The 18,951-nt window shown below is 43.9% G+C and overlaps 1 protein-coding gene and 1 pseudogene across 1 annotated transcript in view; one reads left to right on the top strand and one right to left on the bottom strand.

The window, feature by feature from the left end:
* TESMIN (testis expressed metallothionein like protein) overlaps positions 1 to 18,951 on the bottom strand; it is a 37,167-nt gene that overhangs the window by 895 nt on the left and 17,321 nt on the right. The window contains exons 6-8 of the mRNA XM_070046228.1: positions 6,531 to 6,633; positions 2,536 to 2,673; positions 1,073 to 1,248 (exon numbers count right to left, since the gene is read on the bottom strand). Of these exons, the coding sequence (XP_069902329.1) occupies positions 1,073 to 1,248; positions 2,536 to 2,673; positions 6,531 to 6,633 (417 nt within the window). The remainder of the gene's footprint in view (positions 1 to 1,072; positions 1,249 to 2,535; positions 2,674 to 6,530; positions 6,634 to 18,951) is intronic.
* LOC132597764 (glutamyl-tRNA(Gln) amidotransferase subunit C, mitochondrial pseudogene) lies at positions 5,182 to 5,553 on the top strand (annotated as a pseudogene).

Here is an 18,951-nt window from a genome sequence, read left to right as displayed (position 1 = left end):
ATGAAAATATAGACGTTGGGATTGGTTAAAATCTCTCTATAAAGGCAATACACAATGACTTTTGTTGAAGATGAAAGAACAGGGCTGTCCTCAGGTCAAGAGTCTTAACATTTTGAGACCAGACTCCAACGTATGGAGCCCCTATCACATTCCATCGGACACACAACATCCCCATGTCAGGCAATGTTTTCACATATAATTTCACAGAAGATGCAGCCATGTTTCAGTACATTTTTACCAATGACGACCTCTGCAGGTCACAGTGATGAGTATTTCTGATGTCTCTAACCAAATAAGCATGAACTTGGCTTTTCTACATGTTATCAATTAATTAATGATATCCAGTACTTTATCATGACATGACCCATCACAGAGAACTCAAAGAAACTTTTTAAAATGGATGTATCTAGTCCAATATATAATAAAATTATTACTCAATCTTTGAGACCTGCTAGGAGTATAATATGACCTCAAAATAATTAAATGGGAAGATATCCAACTAAAGTGGACTCCATAATCACTTTAGTAAGGAATACAGCACACACCGAGAACATCTCTCTGCCGTCACTTCCTATGGTAAAGAGTGGTTCGGGTGTTTGCTGCCTAGAGATCATGCCCTTGCCTCCTGAGGTCCTGTAGGGACCTTCTGCTCTTGTACGAAACCCGGGGTAACTCAGACGGTCAGGACAAAAAGGTCAAGCTAAGAGGACAAATAGGACCAAGCGAATTCGACAGCAGGCGCTCCTCTGAGCTAACAGTGTGTGATCTAGGGTTGGTCAAGACAGAGAAAGAAACTGGCGTCTTCCTTCCCCATCCCTTGTCCCCCACCTACAGACAAACACGCTTTCTTCCCAGTGTGCAAACTGTTTTAACTCTCCTCTCAAATTTTATCTTTTTTTTGGCCGCGCTGCACGGCTTATGGGGGGATCTTAGTTCCCCGGCCAGGGATTGAAACCGGGCCCCGGCAGTGAAAGTGCAGAGTTCTAACCACTGGACTGCCAGGGAATTTCCAACTCTCCTCTCAAAATAACCTTGAATTCCCCTATTAGGAGGGTTAGTTCAGAGTACCTACCTATCTTTTCTGAATTTTGGTAGTCCTGAAAATTTAGTTGTTGACAAATGATGGCCGCCTTCAAAACCTCCGATTTCCATATAGTTTGGCATGTTCATTAGTGTTTTTCGTTCTGGGCTTTCTTCATAATTTTTGCAATCGATGCATTTGCAAATAGAAGAACACATAATTTTGGCCTGGTAATGTAAAATGCTTCAATAAAATTAGGTTGTCCTACCATTCATCAAAAACCAACAAATTCTATTTGGATCTTAAATAACTGTTTATATCTGTGTGTGCACGCACGTATGTAATCTGCGATTTTCATACCAAAGAAAGGCAGAAGTGAAGAGGGGCAGGTGACTGTGAGGTGAAGAGAGGTGGGGAGGGGCCTCCGAGGGCCAGTGGGCGGGTGTGGGTGTGAGCCCCGAGCAGAGAGTGGGGTCTCTCCATCGTCCAGCGGAGCACAGCGAAGGCTCCATCTGACCCTTGTTCTAATCAAAGCCTGCCTCAGCCGGTTATAGCACTCCAGCCTGACCACCCTTCTCCTTCAGCACCGAGGGTGTCGTGCTGGCTCTGCTGTTGCAGAGAACGTGCGAGTGGGTAGAACATGAAACCCACCCGAGGCCGGGCCTGCGGTGGGCATTCTAGGGGGAGGCCCTTCCTGCTTCCTTGTGGGTGGACTTTGTTTCTTGTCACACAGTTGTGTGACACTCAGGGCTGGGGACCAACCCCTTGCTCACGCCCGGCCTGGGGGCAGTCAGAAGGCTGGCCCTGTGACACTCTGGTTTCCAGTTTCCTCTTAGTTTCAGCCCCTGGGGGTTTCCGTCTGTCCTTTCCAGCTCAGACATGCATCTAATGGGGTGTGTTTTATTCTGCACCTCTCGGTGTTTTGAATAGGAGGTTTTTCGAGGTTGCTAGTCTGTTGTAATGCCAGACACTACAGGACATCAGCACTTTGCGTGGGCCACTGCCCGGCAGAGGAAAGTGGGCTGACACACGGTGTCTCGGCAGCCAGACGAGCTGCTTGGGAGCTGCCTGCTCAGAGCACCCAGGTGAATGCTCACCTGAGGACAAGGCTGCCCCCACTACCCCACCCAGAGCGTCTCCGCCCTGCTCAGCAAGGAAAAGGCCCGCCTCTGGGAGCCACCAGGTGCTGGCCACTGAGGGGAGCTCCAGCCCCTGGTCAGCAGCTGCAGGGCGGGCAAGGCCCTGGCACTGGGCACCTTCTGCTGGACACTCAGGGCGGGCTCGGGGGAGACAACATGCTCCCAAAGGAGGCCTGAGCTCATTTACTTGATTCATAAGGCGTAATTCACATTTGAGAAATTAAGGTAGATTGATGGGTGCCCTTTTAGAAGCCCTGGAAGGAAGAAATTAAATTATATTTCTCCCTTTAAATTGAAGATTTTTTAACCACAAAGTTACTTAGGCCATATATTTAGCTGGTTTTTAAAAATAATACTTAGGAATTGCTGACTGACCTCAAAGCATTCACAGTAATTCTTAAGGCAGCCTGACTTCTTGCAATTACATCCTTTGCTGTGTCGAGGCTTAACGTCTCCCAATTGTCCTTTCCCAATTTTTTGTTGGAAAGCTTCCGGATTTCTATCAAGACATGCCTAAGACAGAAAATGCAAAACTCCATCAAGATATATTTTATTATTTAAAAATAATGTTCAGTGCAAAGTACCTGGCTTGCCCGACGAGCAGTGTGCCTCATCTCCTCACATCGTTGAGGAAGTGCATCACCCCCCCATTTCATTTTAATTCATTTGAACACTTAAAGGTAGAAAATTTATGGACAGTAAAGATGTGATGAAAATCATTGTGTCCATGTGGACATATTTCCTTCCTGCATCTCTTGTACTTTTTTTCCTGAGATAGTTGGGATCATGGTACTCTGATACCAGCTCACGTTTGCTAAACGTGCACTGTGTTCCACTTTCTGTGTGACTTATACGCGATCTCTCATTTAATCCTCACAGCAACCTTGTGGAGGAAACACTACCACTGTTCTTGCTGTCTGCCGGATGAAGAAACTGAGGCACCGAGAGGTCAGATGACAGCGACCAAGTGATGGAGTCCGGTTCCGGTCCCTGTGCTCACGTCCAGCCCCGGGTCTCAACCACCAGGTGCCTTTGGCATACATCACGCTCGGCTTTTTATCGTGCTTTGTCTGTTTGACTCTTCTGCCTGTCTGCTACCTACCTAGACTATTTTCAATGACAAGGTGAGGCCGTGCTCTTTATAACGCTGTGCTGGAGCAACGCGGAAGGCACAGCGGCAGCCCCCGTCCTCCCTCTCCCTCTCACAGGTGAGCAGCGGGGATCCGTCGGCACCAGAGCCCTGGAGGTCCCCTTAGCTGCAGAAGTGCCTTTGCAGTGAGGCTGCTGTTTGTGTGCTTTCACTTTTTACTGCAGCCCGAGGGATGGTGGACGTGACGAATCTGAGCATGTGTGAGCCCCGTGCGACCCCCACCCAGACCAGGTCAGAGGACAGTCCAGCCCACCCATGCCGAGGTCCCTCATGACTCCTCCCCATTAACACACCCCTGAGGGAACCTCTATTCTGACTGGGATTGCTTTAATTTTGCCTGTTCTGGAACTTCATCTAAGTGGAACCATTTGGTGTGTGTTCTTTTCCAGCTGGCTTCTTTCGCCAGCGCCGTGTGAGATTCTCCGGGCTGTGGCGCAGAGCTGTGGGTCTTTGTTTTTCATTGATGTGTGTCACCTGTTAGATGATACACCCCGACAGATCTATTCATTCTACCACTGAACACACGGATTGTTTCCAGTTTGGGACTATTATGAATAAAACTGCTGTGAACATTTTTTTTTTTTTTTTTTGCAGTACGCGGGCCTCTCACTGTTGCGGCCTCTCCCGTTGCGGAGCACAGGCTCCGGACGCGCAGGCTCAGCGGCCATGGCTCACGGGCCCAGCCGCTCCGCGGCACGCGGGATCCTCCCGGACCGGGGCACAAACCGGTGTCCCCTGCATAGGCAGGCGGACTCTCAACCACTGCGCCACCAGGGAAGCCCTGCTGTGAACATTTTTGCACAAGCCTCTGGTAGACATGTACACTCATTTCTAGGGGCTCTGTTTTTAGGAATGAACTGCTGGATCACAGCACATACAAAGGTTTAGTTTTAGTAACTATTGCCAAACAATTTTCCAAAGTGCTGGTACCAATTTACATCCCTACCAGCAATGCATGAGAATTCCAACACTTTTTTTAAAAAATAAATTTATTTATTTATTTTTGGCTGCATTGGGTCTTCATTGTTGTGCACGGGCTTTCCCTTGTTGCAGAGCACAGGCTCTAGGCGCATGGGCTTCAGTAGCTGTGGCTTGTGGGCTCTAGAGTGCAGGCTCAGTAGTTGTGGTGCATGGGCTTAGTTGTTCCGTGGCATGTGGGATCTTCCCGGACCAGGGCTCAAACCCGTGTTCCCTGCATTAGCAGGTGGATTCTTAACCACTGCGCCACCAGGGAAGTCCCCCAACACTTTTCAAATAGAACTTTTTATACTTTTAATTGCAGACAGTATCCTTTACCCCTGAAGAAAAGGCTACTATACTGAAGCTTAGATGCAATTGAAGCTGTGGATCTGCCTGTATCAAAATTGATATTTTCAACTGATTTATCTATAATTCAAGAGGCAAGTTAAAGTATTTTAGAAAAAATAAACAGACCAACCATGGCACAGTAGGAGAGCCTCAAGTCCACAGGGGATGGCCCTCAGTTTCCCTGGATAAGTGAGAGGACACCAAGCCGTGGCCCGAGCAGGTGGGCTGTGCTCCCTTCTCTGGTAATCTTTTGTGCCCACGGGAAGGGATGAAAAGTGCCCCTAATGCATTTAGCCTTTAGCAGGTGGCCTGCGGGGCTCTCCAAGGTGCCGTCTGCCCCTAGATTCTCCCTTCACCGGGAAGCCAAGGAGAATAAAAATCAGTCTAAGTAACGATGGCCGAGAGCTTTCACCCAGCTTTCTTCACACAGTGGACCATCTCGCCTTTTCAGACTACACTCTTTGAACTCAGGTTTATCTGCGGCATAACACAATCCGAATTTCTAAACCTCAAATCAAGGCAACGTGGAGGAGGACGCTCTACAGAGGCCGAGAAGGAGAGAAATGTGGACGCGGGCCGTGTGTCTGGGCCTTCGGGCGTTGGCGGGCGGGTGCCGGGGCTTCACCTCCGAGGCCGATCCTCAGGGAAGCCGCCGGGTCACGGCTGAGCTGATCGAGCACCTGGAGCGGCTAGCGCTTGTGGACTTCGGCAGCCAAGAGGCCGTGGCAAGGCTGGAGAAAGCCATCGCCTTCGCCGACCGGCTCCGTGCCGTGGACACGGACCGGGTGGAGCCCAAAGAGTCAGTTCTGGAGGACAGATGTCTGTACCTGAGATCCGACAATGTGGTAGAAGGCAACTGTGCTGAAGAACTACTACAAAACTCCCACCGAGGCGTGGAGGAGTATTTTGTGGCTCCCGCAGGTAATATCTCTTGACCAAAGCTGGATGAAAAAGAGCCCTTCTCACACTGCTGAGTAGCTCTTCTGGGAAGGGGTGCCCTCTAAAAACGTGGACGTGCAATGACTATTTTGTTAGGAACACTAATGCTCCCACTTCCTTCAGTCACCTGAAAAAGTGATGGCTAGGTATCTTTCAGTAACTAACTCTTTTGAAGACAGAATTGGGAAAGATCTAGCCAAAATAAGGCAGAGTCACTGATGCCCATGGAAGTAGAAGGTATTGCCAGTTTCCAAGGAAATGGATCAAATGTACTCACAGGCTTTTCTGTATGGAAGACTTTATCCCCTCCCCAAAAGACTGTCTACTGAACTGCATTTAAGTGAGTTTTTCTATTCATGTAACTGTTAGACATTGTATCTGATCACTGTGTGACAACCTGAGTTGTCCTTTTCAGTTGCTGCTTCCAGTGACTTGAGCAGCCTTTCATCTTTACTGAACACCCTTAAATTTGTTCTTGGGTACCCACTTTGTTCCAAGCAGAGGGCTGCCTTTCTGCTAAGGAGGGAGGCAGCTTTGGGGGGTGGTGGATATGTTTATGGCCTTCATGGTTGTGATTTCACGTGTGTATACTTAACCCCGAACTCACTGAGTTGTATACATTAAACGTACAGCTTTTTACAGGTCAACTGTATTTCAGTAAAGTGGTTAAAAAAAAAGACAACGTGGATACTTCCATGCTCTTAAACCACACCCTTCTGGGACCCTGCTGCCCCCATGAAGCCCTCCCGTGCTGGTGGAGAATAAAGGTCTTTCTCCAGCCGCCACTCTCACAACAGCCCCTGGTCATGGTCAATACCGCCACCTTCAGGCATAGAGTCCTACTTAATGTATACTCTTCAACACTTTGGGTTTTCCCAATACTGAAATTAGAAATCTGACGAGATCGTTTTGTGAATATCCCCTGCACTTTTAAATGCTTTCAGAATGTGTGTATTTAATGGAAATTTGTTACCTTAATGGCCTCAAACCGTTCCATGTCATGATGTAAATTGTTGCAACAATTATTACAATTGCACTTGTTGCAAAAGTCCCCGCTTGCAAAGCAATCACAGTACCTGTGAATAAAACAACACAGTGTGTCAAAGGCACCCCTGCGAGTAGTTAAAAACAAGTGTGCACACACCTACAGGGAGAGAGCTGGTCACACGCCAAGTCAACACAACTTTTAGTTACGCAATTCTCCTCTTTATGTGAAAATTAGATCCACTGGGATGATGCTTTCCAGTGACCAACACAGGAGAGAGAGACTCGTTAAAAACCATTGGTTTCATAAAATAGGCATGTGCAGAGTAAACAATTTCCTGGACAATGTCCGCTGGCGTCCACTGTCTCCTGCCCCTAATGCCCGCCGCCCTTCTCCCAGGAACACTGTAAGCTGGTGAGCAAAGAGCCACTTTCCCATCAACCATCCCAACCCGGCTGAAAGTGAGTTCACGTCTCGGCCAGACCTCGCCTACGAGAAAAAAACGAGGGACCTAGAGGTGGACCCTGGCCCAGGCTTTGTGTCACTTTCATTCCATGTCAGTGGTGGAGAAAGGAGGCATGACTGGGTCAGAAACACGGGTGTGACACGACTGCTGCCACACTGTGATAATACATATCGTCCACGAGCAGAGTCCACAGGACAGCGTGCTGAGCAGACCCTGTTCCAGGACCTGCCCCTGGGATCCTGGAGTCAGACGGGCAGTGCCCGGCAGTTCAAGGGCAGTGCCGAGCACCTTCTCTGCTGCGTTTCCCTTGAAGACCTCTCAGCGTTTATGACTGTGAACCGCTTTACATGCTCTCGTAGGAGCCTGCTCTTGTGCTGTGAGACAGAGGCCCTGATAGGCCTGAGGTTTACACCTTTTCAGTATGGGCGGGGGCAAGACACTTTCCTCAACTCCTGTAAAAATTCATGTAAAACATCCTGCTTGTAACCTGCGCCCTCGAGAGCCTTCGGGAGGCTCATCAGCCACTCCACGGCCTCAGCCTGTGACTAGAGAAGACCCACGGCGTTCTCTTCCGAGAGCATGATTCATTGAAAAGAGCTTCAAATGCAGGTCTAACATCAGCTCTGCTTCTGGCCCCCCACGTTATCTGATCCAGGTTATCAGTCAGCGTCTGGAGGCAGGAAGCCCTGGCACCTGACCTCCCGGGCTCGCAGGGTTGCTGAGGGAAGGCCTGGCGTGCTTCCCACATAGCGGGTGCCTCTGACAGAGTGCTGAACGAATGCAGGAGGGCCTCTGCGTCTGGCTCTATGGTGGACTGGATGTTTGCAGAAACCTTCCTGTTACAGAGTTCCTGAACACAATTCTTTTAACATTATTATTATTTTTTTAACATTTATTATTTTAATATTTTTAAATAATGTGTCAAAATGCATGTCAAACCAAGAGGAGAGTAAAGGAGATTGTCAGATGTGAAAAGATAAGGAACTGTGAAGCCAGACAGGTGAGTTCTGTAGCTGCCAAGTGTTGTCCTGGGCCCTCTGCAGGTCCTAGGGATCAAATGGGCCACTCCTGCAGGAGACAGGAGACAAAGTCTGAGCTACAGAAGGTGGGAGTTGGATCAAAAAAAAACCCATATAAAGTGTGAATCCTTGAAAGGCCACCTCCCCACAAATCTACTTCACAGAAGGAGAGCGTGGAGACACAGCACTGTCTGAGCCACAGGCAGAGAGCAAGGGGAAAATGTGAGTTTTTCCTGACCACTAGGATGGACAGAAGGGAGCGGAGACAATTACAGAAGATTCGGAGGCTGGAAAACAGAGGGGAGAGAGTTAATGGACAGCAGATTCAAGAACTCTGAAACCTGAGCTAGCAAGAGAGAGTGGAGAAGCAGCTCTGAAGGCATGAATGGGTGGCAGGTACCAGGCTGCTCTGAAGTGGGGTGAAGGTGGCTGAAATTCTATTTAGGAGGTAGGGGGTCCCCAGGCTCCTTCCCTTCCAGTACCTGACTGCTCCTCCACCACCATGGCAAGAGACTGAAATTACTCTCTGGGGTAAAACAATTGAGGACTGGGGTATTCTAAAGAACAAAAGGGGGGAAAGGTGAATCTGAGACCCCCAGGTTTTTCCACTCAGCCCTTAGAATTCTAGCAGGAGATTGGAAAGGCCTTCTCTGAGCACCCACTAGCCCAAGAGAAAATATAGAGAGTCTGACGTTGAGATCCCCCGATAAGTGGCTTGGTAAGATCACCCTACGGTGGAGCCACAGGGAGCAAGCTCCCACCAACGTACCAAGAGCCCCCTCCCTTCTGCCTTGCTCTTAACCATGAGCAGAGTGGCAGGCCAAGATCTGCAGACATTTTAGGGACTCATCCAATATGAAAGACAGAGGCCTAAAGAAACAGACTCTGAAGGGAAAAGAAAAGGGGGCGGGGGACAAGGGGGTATCAATAGCCTTGGAAAGATTAAGAAAAGTTATTGTATCCAGGAAACAAGAACACAATGCTAAAAAACACTCAGAGTACAAAAGATACATTATGTAAAATAAAAAAGTAATCACAGGGATGAAAAACTTAACAGAAGATAAGAAAACAGAACACACATACAAAAAAGTAGAAAACAATAGGAGAAAGAAGAATGTAGAGGAGCATCAGAGGGTCCAACACTTATGTAAAAAATAAGGGTTCCAGAAAGACAGAATTTTAAGAATGAAGGGGAGAAAGTAAGTCAAGAACATTTCCCAGCGCTAAGGGGCATGGGTTCCCAGAGTGAAAGGGACTGCCAAATGGCCAGAACAAGACACCTCTCACCAAATTTCAGAGCACGGGGCGCAAAGAGAAGCTCCACAAGGTTCTAGAAAGAATAAAATAGGTTTCATACAAAGGGCAAGAAAAAAGTTCACAGCAATACTGGAATCTAGAAGAAAATGCAGCAAAGCCTTCAAAATTTTAAAGGAAAATTCCACTAGTTGAAGGTGGAAATCCCATTGTCCATCCAAAATGATCATGTCAGTGAGAGGACAGACCACGACATCTTTAGACACATACGGTCTGAAAACATTCTCTCCCATCACTCTTGCTCGGGAAGCTACTGGAGGACATGCTGCACCAAAATGATGCAGTGAATCAAATGAGGAAGATAATGGAATCCAGGAGCCAGGGGCTCAAACCTGAGGAAGAAGCAAAGGGAACCCTGGGCCTGATGCTGGAGGGAGGGTCCAAGAGAACTGTGCAGCAGGCCTGGAAACCAACCACCCAAGAGCAGGGCGGTGACGGCTGCAGGAAAGGCTTCCTCCAGACCAATTCACTGAGTACCTAGTGTGTTGGAGCACGTTGAGAGAACAGTTACACAAGCGGAGGAGAGTTAAGGGTTAAGTTAGTGTTAGGTACATTAGAAAACTGAGTATTGACTCAAGGGAAAAGGTAAAGAAGTGCAGGAAGAAAATTAATCAAGGCTCAGCAGTGAGTAGTGTTTTCATAGTCATAAAAAGTGAATACTACTGATCCAACCAAGTACATCTGATGTCTGGGAACAGGACATGTGTGTGTTGGGAGGGGGGTTACGTGTGAGTAGCAAGAGGGAAGAGAGCTAAATCCACATCTTTCATGGCACAAATACAAGAGATCATGCCCAAACTGAAAAGCCAAGAAGTAGCAACACAAGCACGTTATTTAGATTTATGGAGGCAAATATTAAAAGATTTGGTTAAGGGCTAAAAGTTCTTGGGGATCAGAAAATAAGGAACAATTGTCAGGGAACTACATTTTTTTGTCATAAGCCTTGTATAACTATTTGGCTCTTTATGTGCATGTGAGCTGGATAAAAATAATAACTAAATGAAAAGTCAGAAAGGATAAACTGAAAGATAAAGAAATTAGATCCAGATTCAGCATAAAAAGACAAAAAAGTTAAAAATATGGAAGAGAGATTAAAAGAAATGGTCGCTAGTTACAGGGGCTCACGTATGTCTGCTTAGCATTACAGAAGGACAGAAAAGAGAAAAGGGAAGACAGGTATATTTGGAGTGAGGATATCTCTGAGTTTTCCAGAACTGTTGAAAGTTGTGGATCCTCAGATTTCAGAAACCTAATGAACCCCAAAAAGGCAAATAAAAAGAAAAATTGAAGACAAAATTGTAAAAAGACCAGAAGAAAAGACATTACCTAGACTAACCACTCACTTCATGTTAGAAATAGTGGAAAACAGTAGAATAATACCTTCGAAGCACTGAGAGAAAAACTGACAATCTAGAATTTTATACCTAGTCAAACTACGCTTACTCACCAAGGTCCAAGCTAGGCATATTTCTTTTCTTGCACCCACACCTTGCTGGGTGCTTTTATTTATTAACTCTGTCCCCTCTACTTTTTAAAACTTTATGTTGAAGATTTGTAGCTGTGTATCACCGAACACTCATTTTCTTCTTCCCCAAACATCAAGAAAGGGTTTCTACGCTTGCTGCTTATCCTTCCTCATCTCCTATTCTTTCTTTAACCTACTGTGCTTGGACCGTCTTCTCCATCCCCCTAACTCTCAAACCACCTCCTTAACCAGAAAGGCAAGGACCTCTTCCCTGCATTTACTTCTCAGCAGCGTGTGACACTATTATGCTCCAGAACCACATTCCCCACTTCCTTCCACTTTCAATCTACCTCTGCCCCCTCATCCAACACCGCTCTTGTCCTCTGGGAAGCTTTCCTGGCTGTCATACCTGGTCAGCTCCCCCCGTCGCCCTCTGCCCATTGCTGCTCCTTTCCACCATGACCTCCACGTGTGTGATTGTTTTATTCATGTCTGTCTCCCCCACTAGACTGTGACTGCTGAGAGGGCAGCGACCATAACTCTCTTGCTCATTTCTGTCTTCCCTATTCCTGAAATCACAGGCATTCAAAAATACTTTGTGGAAAGAATAAACGATGAGTGGAGAAAATGCTACAATGCACATGTTTGAAATGTCTCTTAAATCTGTGGATTTTTTCTTCGTTGCTACCATCTCTGCCCTAGTTCAGGTCATCAGCATCTTTTGTCTATACTGTTGTGACAGCCTCTTAACTTTCAACTTCCTCCACTTTGCCGTTAGGGCTAATTTCCTAAAACATATATCAGGCAAAAAGAAGCAAAGAAAAAGCGGTAATCAGAAAACACAAAAGTGGTATTGTGTATTTCTGGTGGGAATGTAAAATGGTGCAGTCACTGTGAAAACCCGTAAGGTGTTTCCTGAAAAAGTTAAACATAGAATTACCGTATAATCTAGCAATGCCACTTCTAGGTATACACCCAAAGAAATGAAAGCAGGGACTCAAGCAGATACTTACACACCCATGCTCATAGGCAGCATTATTCACAACAGTCAAAAGGCAGAAACAACCCAAGTGTCCATCAACAGACGAACGGATAAACACGCGTGGTCTGTACATACAGTGGAATATTATTTAGCCTGAAAAAAAATAAAGTACTGATACATGCTACAACATGGGTGAACCCTGAAAACATCATGTTAGTGAAAGAAGCCAGACTCAAAAGGACAAATATTGTTTGAAACCACTTACATGAGGTGCCTGGAATATGAAAACTAAGAGACAGAAAGTACAGCAGAGGTTACCAGGGGTTGGGGCAAGGGGGTAATGGAAAGCTACTTGATGTGGGCAGAGTTTCCATGTGGGATGATGGTGATGGTTGCACAGCATCGTGACTGTGATTAATGCCACTGAATTATACATTTAAAAATGGTTAAAATGGTAAATTTCATGTTTTGCATATTTTACCACGATTTTAAAAAGCAAAATGTGCAGAGAGCATGCGTGAAATGCTGCCATTTTACTGGGGAAAGAAAAGAACTTCAATAAATAAACTTTAAGACTTCAGAGGGAGACGCAAGAGGGAGGAGATATGGGGACATATGTATATGTATAGCTGATTCACTTCATTATAAAGCAGAAACTAACACACGCTTGTAAAGCATTTACACTCCAATAAAGATGTTAAAAAAAAAAGCCTTCAAAAAAAGGTGGTACAAATAATTCCACGTATACCAATAATAAGACAAAGAATGCAAATGGATTTTTAAAGTCTATTAAAACATGGATTATTAGATTTGCTTTTTAAAAAGCCAACTATATTTAGATTACAGGAGACACACCTAAAACATAACTACCACACAGAAAGTATGAACATAAAGGGATGTTATGAGCACAACCTGCTAATACTAACCAAAGAAAATGTGGTATAGCAACATTAATATGAAACCCAAAAAAAAACCAAATATAAAGCAAAAAGCAATAGGTTACAGAGATATATTTAACAGTCGTTGGAATAATTCACAAAAAAGATATAACAATCACGAATTTGTATAACCCTTCACTATAGACTCAAAATATACAAACCAAAATGGAATTATAAGGGAAAAATAAGCAAATTCACAATCACAGTGAGAGGTCTTAATGCACTTCTATCAAAAACAGATAAATCACTCAAAATTTAATAAGCATTTAGCAGATTTAAAAAACAAAATTAACAAACTGGAGCTAATGGATAGTAAATGTATCTAACAAATAGAGAATATACATTTTTAAGTTAATATAGAATATTTTAAAAATCGATCAAACATTAAGTCATAAGGAAGTCTTCATTAATTTCAAAGCATTGATATCATATAGACCATATTATCTTACCACATTATAATTAAACATAAAAATTAACAACAAAAATGTTGCTTAAAAAATATATATACATACACATATATGCATACATACATGTCTGGATACTTTGAAATGTACACCTAAATAAGTCAGGAGGTGAAGAGAACATTATAATGAAAATTACAAAATATTTTGAGTGAATGACAATGAAAGTAACACATAACTCTTGGAGGATGCAGCAGAGCAGTACCTACAGGCAGTTTATAGTTTTACATGCATTTCCTCAAAAATCAAAAAAGACTGGAAATAAATAAGCATTTAACACAAAAAGCTAGTAAAACAAGAGAGTAAAATAATAAAGGTATGAGGGAGAAAATAGTAAAGAGTAAAAGTCACTGTATTTCTGAAATAGGAAACAGAAAGACTAGCAAGAAGTGACCGCCTGGAGGGGTGGGATGTGGGGGTGGGAGGGAGGGAGACGCAAGAGGGAAGAGATATGGGAACATATGTATATGTATAACTGATTCATTTTGTTGTAAAGCAGAAACTAACACACCATTGTAAAGCAATTATACTCCAATAAAGATGTAAAAAAAAAAAAAAGAAAGACTAGCAAGAAAATCAGTAAAACCAAAAGTTGGTGCTCTGAAATGACTGACAAAACAGACAAACCTCTCATGAGACTGACTGAGGAGGAGAAAAGGTACAGATAAACAATAGCAGAAATTAAAATTAGAAAAAGTTAAAGGCTATAACTACAGATACAGAGATAATTTTTAAAATAATAAAAGAATATATGAACAGGGATATATTAATAGACTTGAAAATTTAAAGAAATCAACAATTTTCAAGAAAAAATAAAATAACAAAATGAACTCAAAAAGAAACACAAACTTAGAGAGAGCAATAAGTACTAAATAAAATGAATGAGTAATCCATCTCATATCTCCACTCCAGCCCCCAAAGACGCCAGCCCAGAAAGCTTTACGCACAAAGTTTAATCCAACTTCAGAGAACTAGTAAGTCCTACTTTGCCCAAACCTTTTCAGAGGCTAGAGAAAAAGAAGAGAGTCCAGTGGGAATGGGCAAGACTGCTAATGCATTTTATTAGGCAATTCAGCACTAAAACAAAAACCAAAGAAAATATGAGAAAGGAAAAGTACAGATCTATCTCACTCATGAAAAAGATACAAAAATCCCAAGCAACATATTGAAAACTAAATCTTGCAGTACATACAAAAGATAACATTAGTACATCATGATCAAATTGGGTTTAATCCCTGGTCTACAAGGGTGGATGACCATTAGAAAATGTTGTAATAGATCAAACTGTAAGATTAAAAGAGGAAAACAATCTGATCATTTCAATGAATGCAGGCAAAAAGGCTTTGATAAAATCACCACTCATTTATAATAAGAATTTAAAAAGAAAACCTCTTAGGAAACCAGGCATAGAAGGACACTTCCTTAGCTCGAAGTGGGCATGTGGCAGAGAAGGACCCACCCTCCCCTTACTCTGCCCCTTGCCAGCAACTCTGGTTGAGCATGTGGTCAACTCCGCTCAATTTCCACTCCGCTTCCCAGCTTCCTACCCGGTATGGTCTGACCACATGACTAGGTTCTGGCCAAAGGGATACGAGTGCAAGTGACTGTGGCAGTTTCTGGTTACGCCTTGGAAGGTAAGGAGTGTGCCTTCGCCCTCCTCTTCTTCTTCCCCAGTGGGTGGAATGCAAATGTGAGGGTGGCAGCTGGGGCAGCCTTCTTAGCCCACAGAACCGAACCACTCACCTGAGGATGGCAGAGCAGCTGATAAAGGAGGTGGAGACACTGATACTGATCAGCTGCCCCAGAGCCCTGAAATGGTTGTCATTTAGAGTCTTTGAAATAGTGTCTAAGCATGTCTTCTACCTACTACAGAGCATCTCTCAAAAACCTCCAGCAAATATCTTATTTCGGGCAGGGTAAGGGAATTTTAGGAGTGTTTCTATTAAAATCAGGAGCAAGGCGATGCCAGCACCAGCACTTCCCTTCATCACCGCGCTGAGGTCCGAGCTAAGACTATAAGGCAAGGAAAAGGATGAGATAGGAAAGATACCATGGTCCTTCTCTGCAGGCAAGATGACTGTTTAAATACAAAGGTGGAGGAAATTCACAGGCGAATCACTACAACTAAGAAGCGGGATCCACGCAAGGAGCAGGATTAAGAACCCAGAACCACACCCACACGTGTACTTCAGACCTCGACAGCTGACAGGGAACACACTGCAGTTCGTGGGGGACCATATTACGGTTCTGCAAGAAGTGGTGCTAGAAAATTAATTGTACCTGTGGGAAAAAAATTAGATTCCTACCTAATGCCACTCAGAAAAATCCATTTCAGGTGCAATAAGGCCTCAATGACAAAAAGCAAACCTTTAAAACTTTTGGAAATAGTCTAATGACACATCTGTGTAACCTTGGGATATGGACAGATTTCTTAAACAGGGCACAAAAAGGCAATAATAATAAAGACACGTAAAAAAACTAATAAAGACACGTGATAATTTTGACTACATTAAATTTAAAACTTCTGTTCATCAAAAGTCACTGCTCACCTTCAGCCATACGTATCGAGGGCCCAGTAGACATCGACCTCTCGCTAGACACTGGTGATACAGTCATAAATAAGACACAGTCCTCCTTGTCATAAGACTTACGGTCGTGCTCCCTCTTGGGGTTAGAATGAGGGTCAGACAGGGTTGAAAACCCATGTCTAGGGCCGGGATATACACCTTGGCCCCCAGCCAAACTTCCACTCCCTTCTACTACTCATGTGGGCTTCCCCTCCACGCAGAATTGCTGTCCTCTCCTAGTAGGCTCAGACTGGTCTGCTCCTGTTGGTAACAGCGATAGTGGCAGCCACAAGAAGAGAGCTGGAAAAGCATCACCCTCTCTGGTCTCAGGCTCCCCCGCTTGGTGGGTCAGTCAAGACAGAGGTAAGGGTTCCAAGTCTTCAGTGGAAGGAAATCTGACTGCCTGCAGCTTGATGAATGAGAGTGGATGGTGGTCTTTCAGGGCATGCCTCATTCCTGTGAGTTTAGGCTCTGTCACCGTGCCATCTGCAGTCTAGGTATTCTCGTACAAGGTATTCGTGCTGTCCCCCTTCTTCAGTCTACTCTCACTATTGCCCAGGAAACCACATCTACAGCCATCACTTGAGGTTTGGTGGCCCCTCTCTTGGCTGTGAAATACCAAGGGAGCACCATCTGTTAAAGATGCTGTCCTTGAGGTACAGACTGTTTCAGTGCTGGCAGGCTGGCAACATTCCAGCACTCTGTGGGTAATCTTACTCTGTCACTTAACGAGAAGGTGGTAATACTGTCAAGAAAATACCTGCGATACCCCGTGGTACAGTCACTTCTCACAAGCACATTGTATCCTAGAATTAGCTGTAGTGTTTGAAAAGATTTGAGATGATATATATTCGAAACTCACTCTTCATTCATTGGCACCCTGACAAATCCCCAGCTAGGAACACTTGAAAACATTGGAATAAATATTTGAAACGCTTTAGATGCATATTTGAGCTGGTAAAAAAAATTAAAGAAATGCCTCAGAGACCAAAAACTGAAAGAGAAGCAAACACTCAGCGGGGTAAGCTGAAGCGAAGCCTGCAGCTATCTCAGGGCTCCGCTGATCCCAACAACCAAAGGCTTTGGCTTTAACTGTTACAGGGAGGAAGAGCGGGGGACGACAACAACCATAATCATGGCAAACAGAACATCTACAATATGCCGGCCATCGCTCTAGGTGCTTTGTACACTCACACGTGTGTTTACGTATATTTAATATATTTACATACATTAATGCTCAAGGCGTGGGATCAGCTCCAAGATCTACACATAAAGCTGGAACGGTAGAAGGTCTGTACCCAGTGGAAGAATGAACTAGGAAAAATGCCCTGCAAAAGAAAGGGCAAGAAAAATGCATGTGTGCCTTGGCTTGAGAGGAGGGGGCTCACTTGGGTTTGAGACCTGAATTCATATTAACTGTGTGGCCTAAAAAAAAAAGTCTTAGCCAAAAATTTTAGGTTGTCCAAATTGAAGGGGCCACCAAGTCCCAAGTAGAAACAAACTCAAACTTTCTCTGAAGAAATGTACTCTCAAGCCAACCTCAAAGAATTCCCACATATAAAGTTCCAGTGATTATAATTCTCTCTCTCTCTCTCTCTCTCTCTCTCTCTCTCTCTCACACACACACACACAGAAAATCACAAAATACATGAGGTAACAAGCCATAATGAGTGAAAGATCGAGAGAAGAAACAAACACCAGAATCAGATAAGCAGAGACTTTAGTATTAGAATTATAAGCTATAGAATAGAAATCAAGTATTTATTATTCTAAAATATAAAAGAAGGGATCAAAAGTATAAGTAAGGAACAAGAGACTATAAAAAAATGACCATCCAGATTTGACCTTCTACTCCACAGAATTCTGGTTAATTCATTCTAGTTAATTAATTAATCCAATTAACCTGAGGCAGAGGCAAAGGCCATTTGAAGAAGCAATATTGGAGACTACCCAATCTATGATTAAAATCTTGATTTAGATTTGATTAGGGTGAAAAATTAGATAGTATAACTTCTCCCAACAAGTTCCACCCAGTATCTCAGCAAAAATTGAGTTGGAATGGAAGATGCTTAAAAAATTGAGTTTGGATTTCTTTAAAGTCGATACATGAAAGGGCTAATTAAAACTGCCATGGAAAAACCCTATACTCATAACATAAAGCCAATTCCTTCCTTCAGCGTGCTCGTGAAAGAGAAGAGCCCTTTCTCCACTCCACTGCAGAGGGTTCCTTATCACTCTATGAAATTATTGTCCAAAGGTTCAGAACTTAACACATGTCACTGCCTGTATCAAAAAACATCCTGATACAAAAGTGGGTTACAAATCAGTGTTTTAATAACCTAATCATGATGCAGTAAATCAATGTTTAAAATGCATAAAAATTATTAAGAAAATCATTTCCCACAGTGATGGAAAGGTAGACATGAACTACTTATAAAATCTTAAAATCAATTTTTAATAATCGATAAATTTTCAATAAAATAATCACAAAACATTTATCTACCTTTTAATTAAGTTTACATCAACACCATTTTAATTATACAGATTAACTTCATCATTTAAAAATAATTCTCAGCTTTTTTTGGCTAATGGAACAACAACAACAAAAGGTTGGAGCACATGATTTCAGGTTTCGAGCATAATCAGCAAAGGCACGACAAAGAGCGGCTCTAGCAAAGGAGGTGAGTGCAGAGTGGGCCCCTCCTCGCCCACAGCAAGAAGGCAATAGATAACCTTTCCAGACGCAGAAGCAAACTTCAGAAAGCCTGAAAACAGAAGTCACTAAAATGGTAGCTTCTAGGGAGGAGTCCAGAGAGTGGGGAGAGGTGGAGCAGGGTACTAGGACTTTCCATCATAATCAGATATAGTCACTGATTTTTACCCACGTGTATGTATCACTTTGATTTCTAAAAAATACAATAATGTGTTTTTCTCTTTATTAATGGCCAATTAGTAGTAATCATTCTTAACCTTTATCCAGGAGAGACTCCCAAATAAAGTAGGACAAATGCACTCCAAGAAAATTAGATTCCATTGCCTTGAACGTGGCTTAGCTGCGGGGAGTAAAGAGCTAAAGGAAGCCAGTGGTGATGCTTGCTAGCGAAGCAGTGAAGCCTGGTGGCGAAGCAGGCAACGGTGAACCCACCCCTGACTCGCTCCAGTGCGAGTGCCTGTGGCACACTGAGAGACAGAGTGGT

This window comes from Globicephala melas, chromosome 8, assembly GCF_963455315.2.
Source record: "Globicephala melas chromosome 8, mGloMel1.2, whole genome shotgun sequence".
Lineage (NCBI taxonomy): Eukaryota > Metazoa > Chordata > Mammalia > Artiodactyla > Delphinidae > Globicephala > Globicephala melas.
The sequence above is the reverse complement of the archived record's forward strand: the minus strand, read 5'-3'. Positions and strand labels throughout refer to the sequence as shown.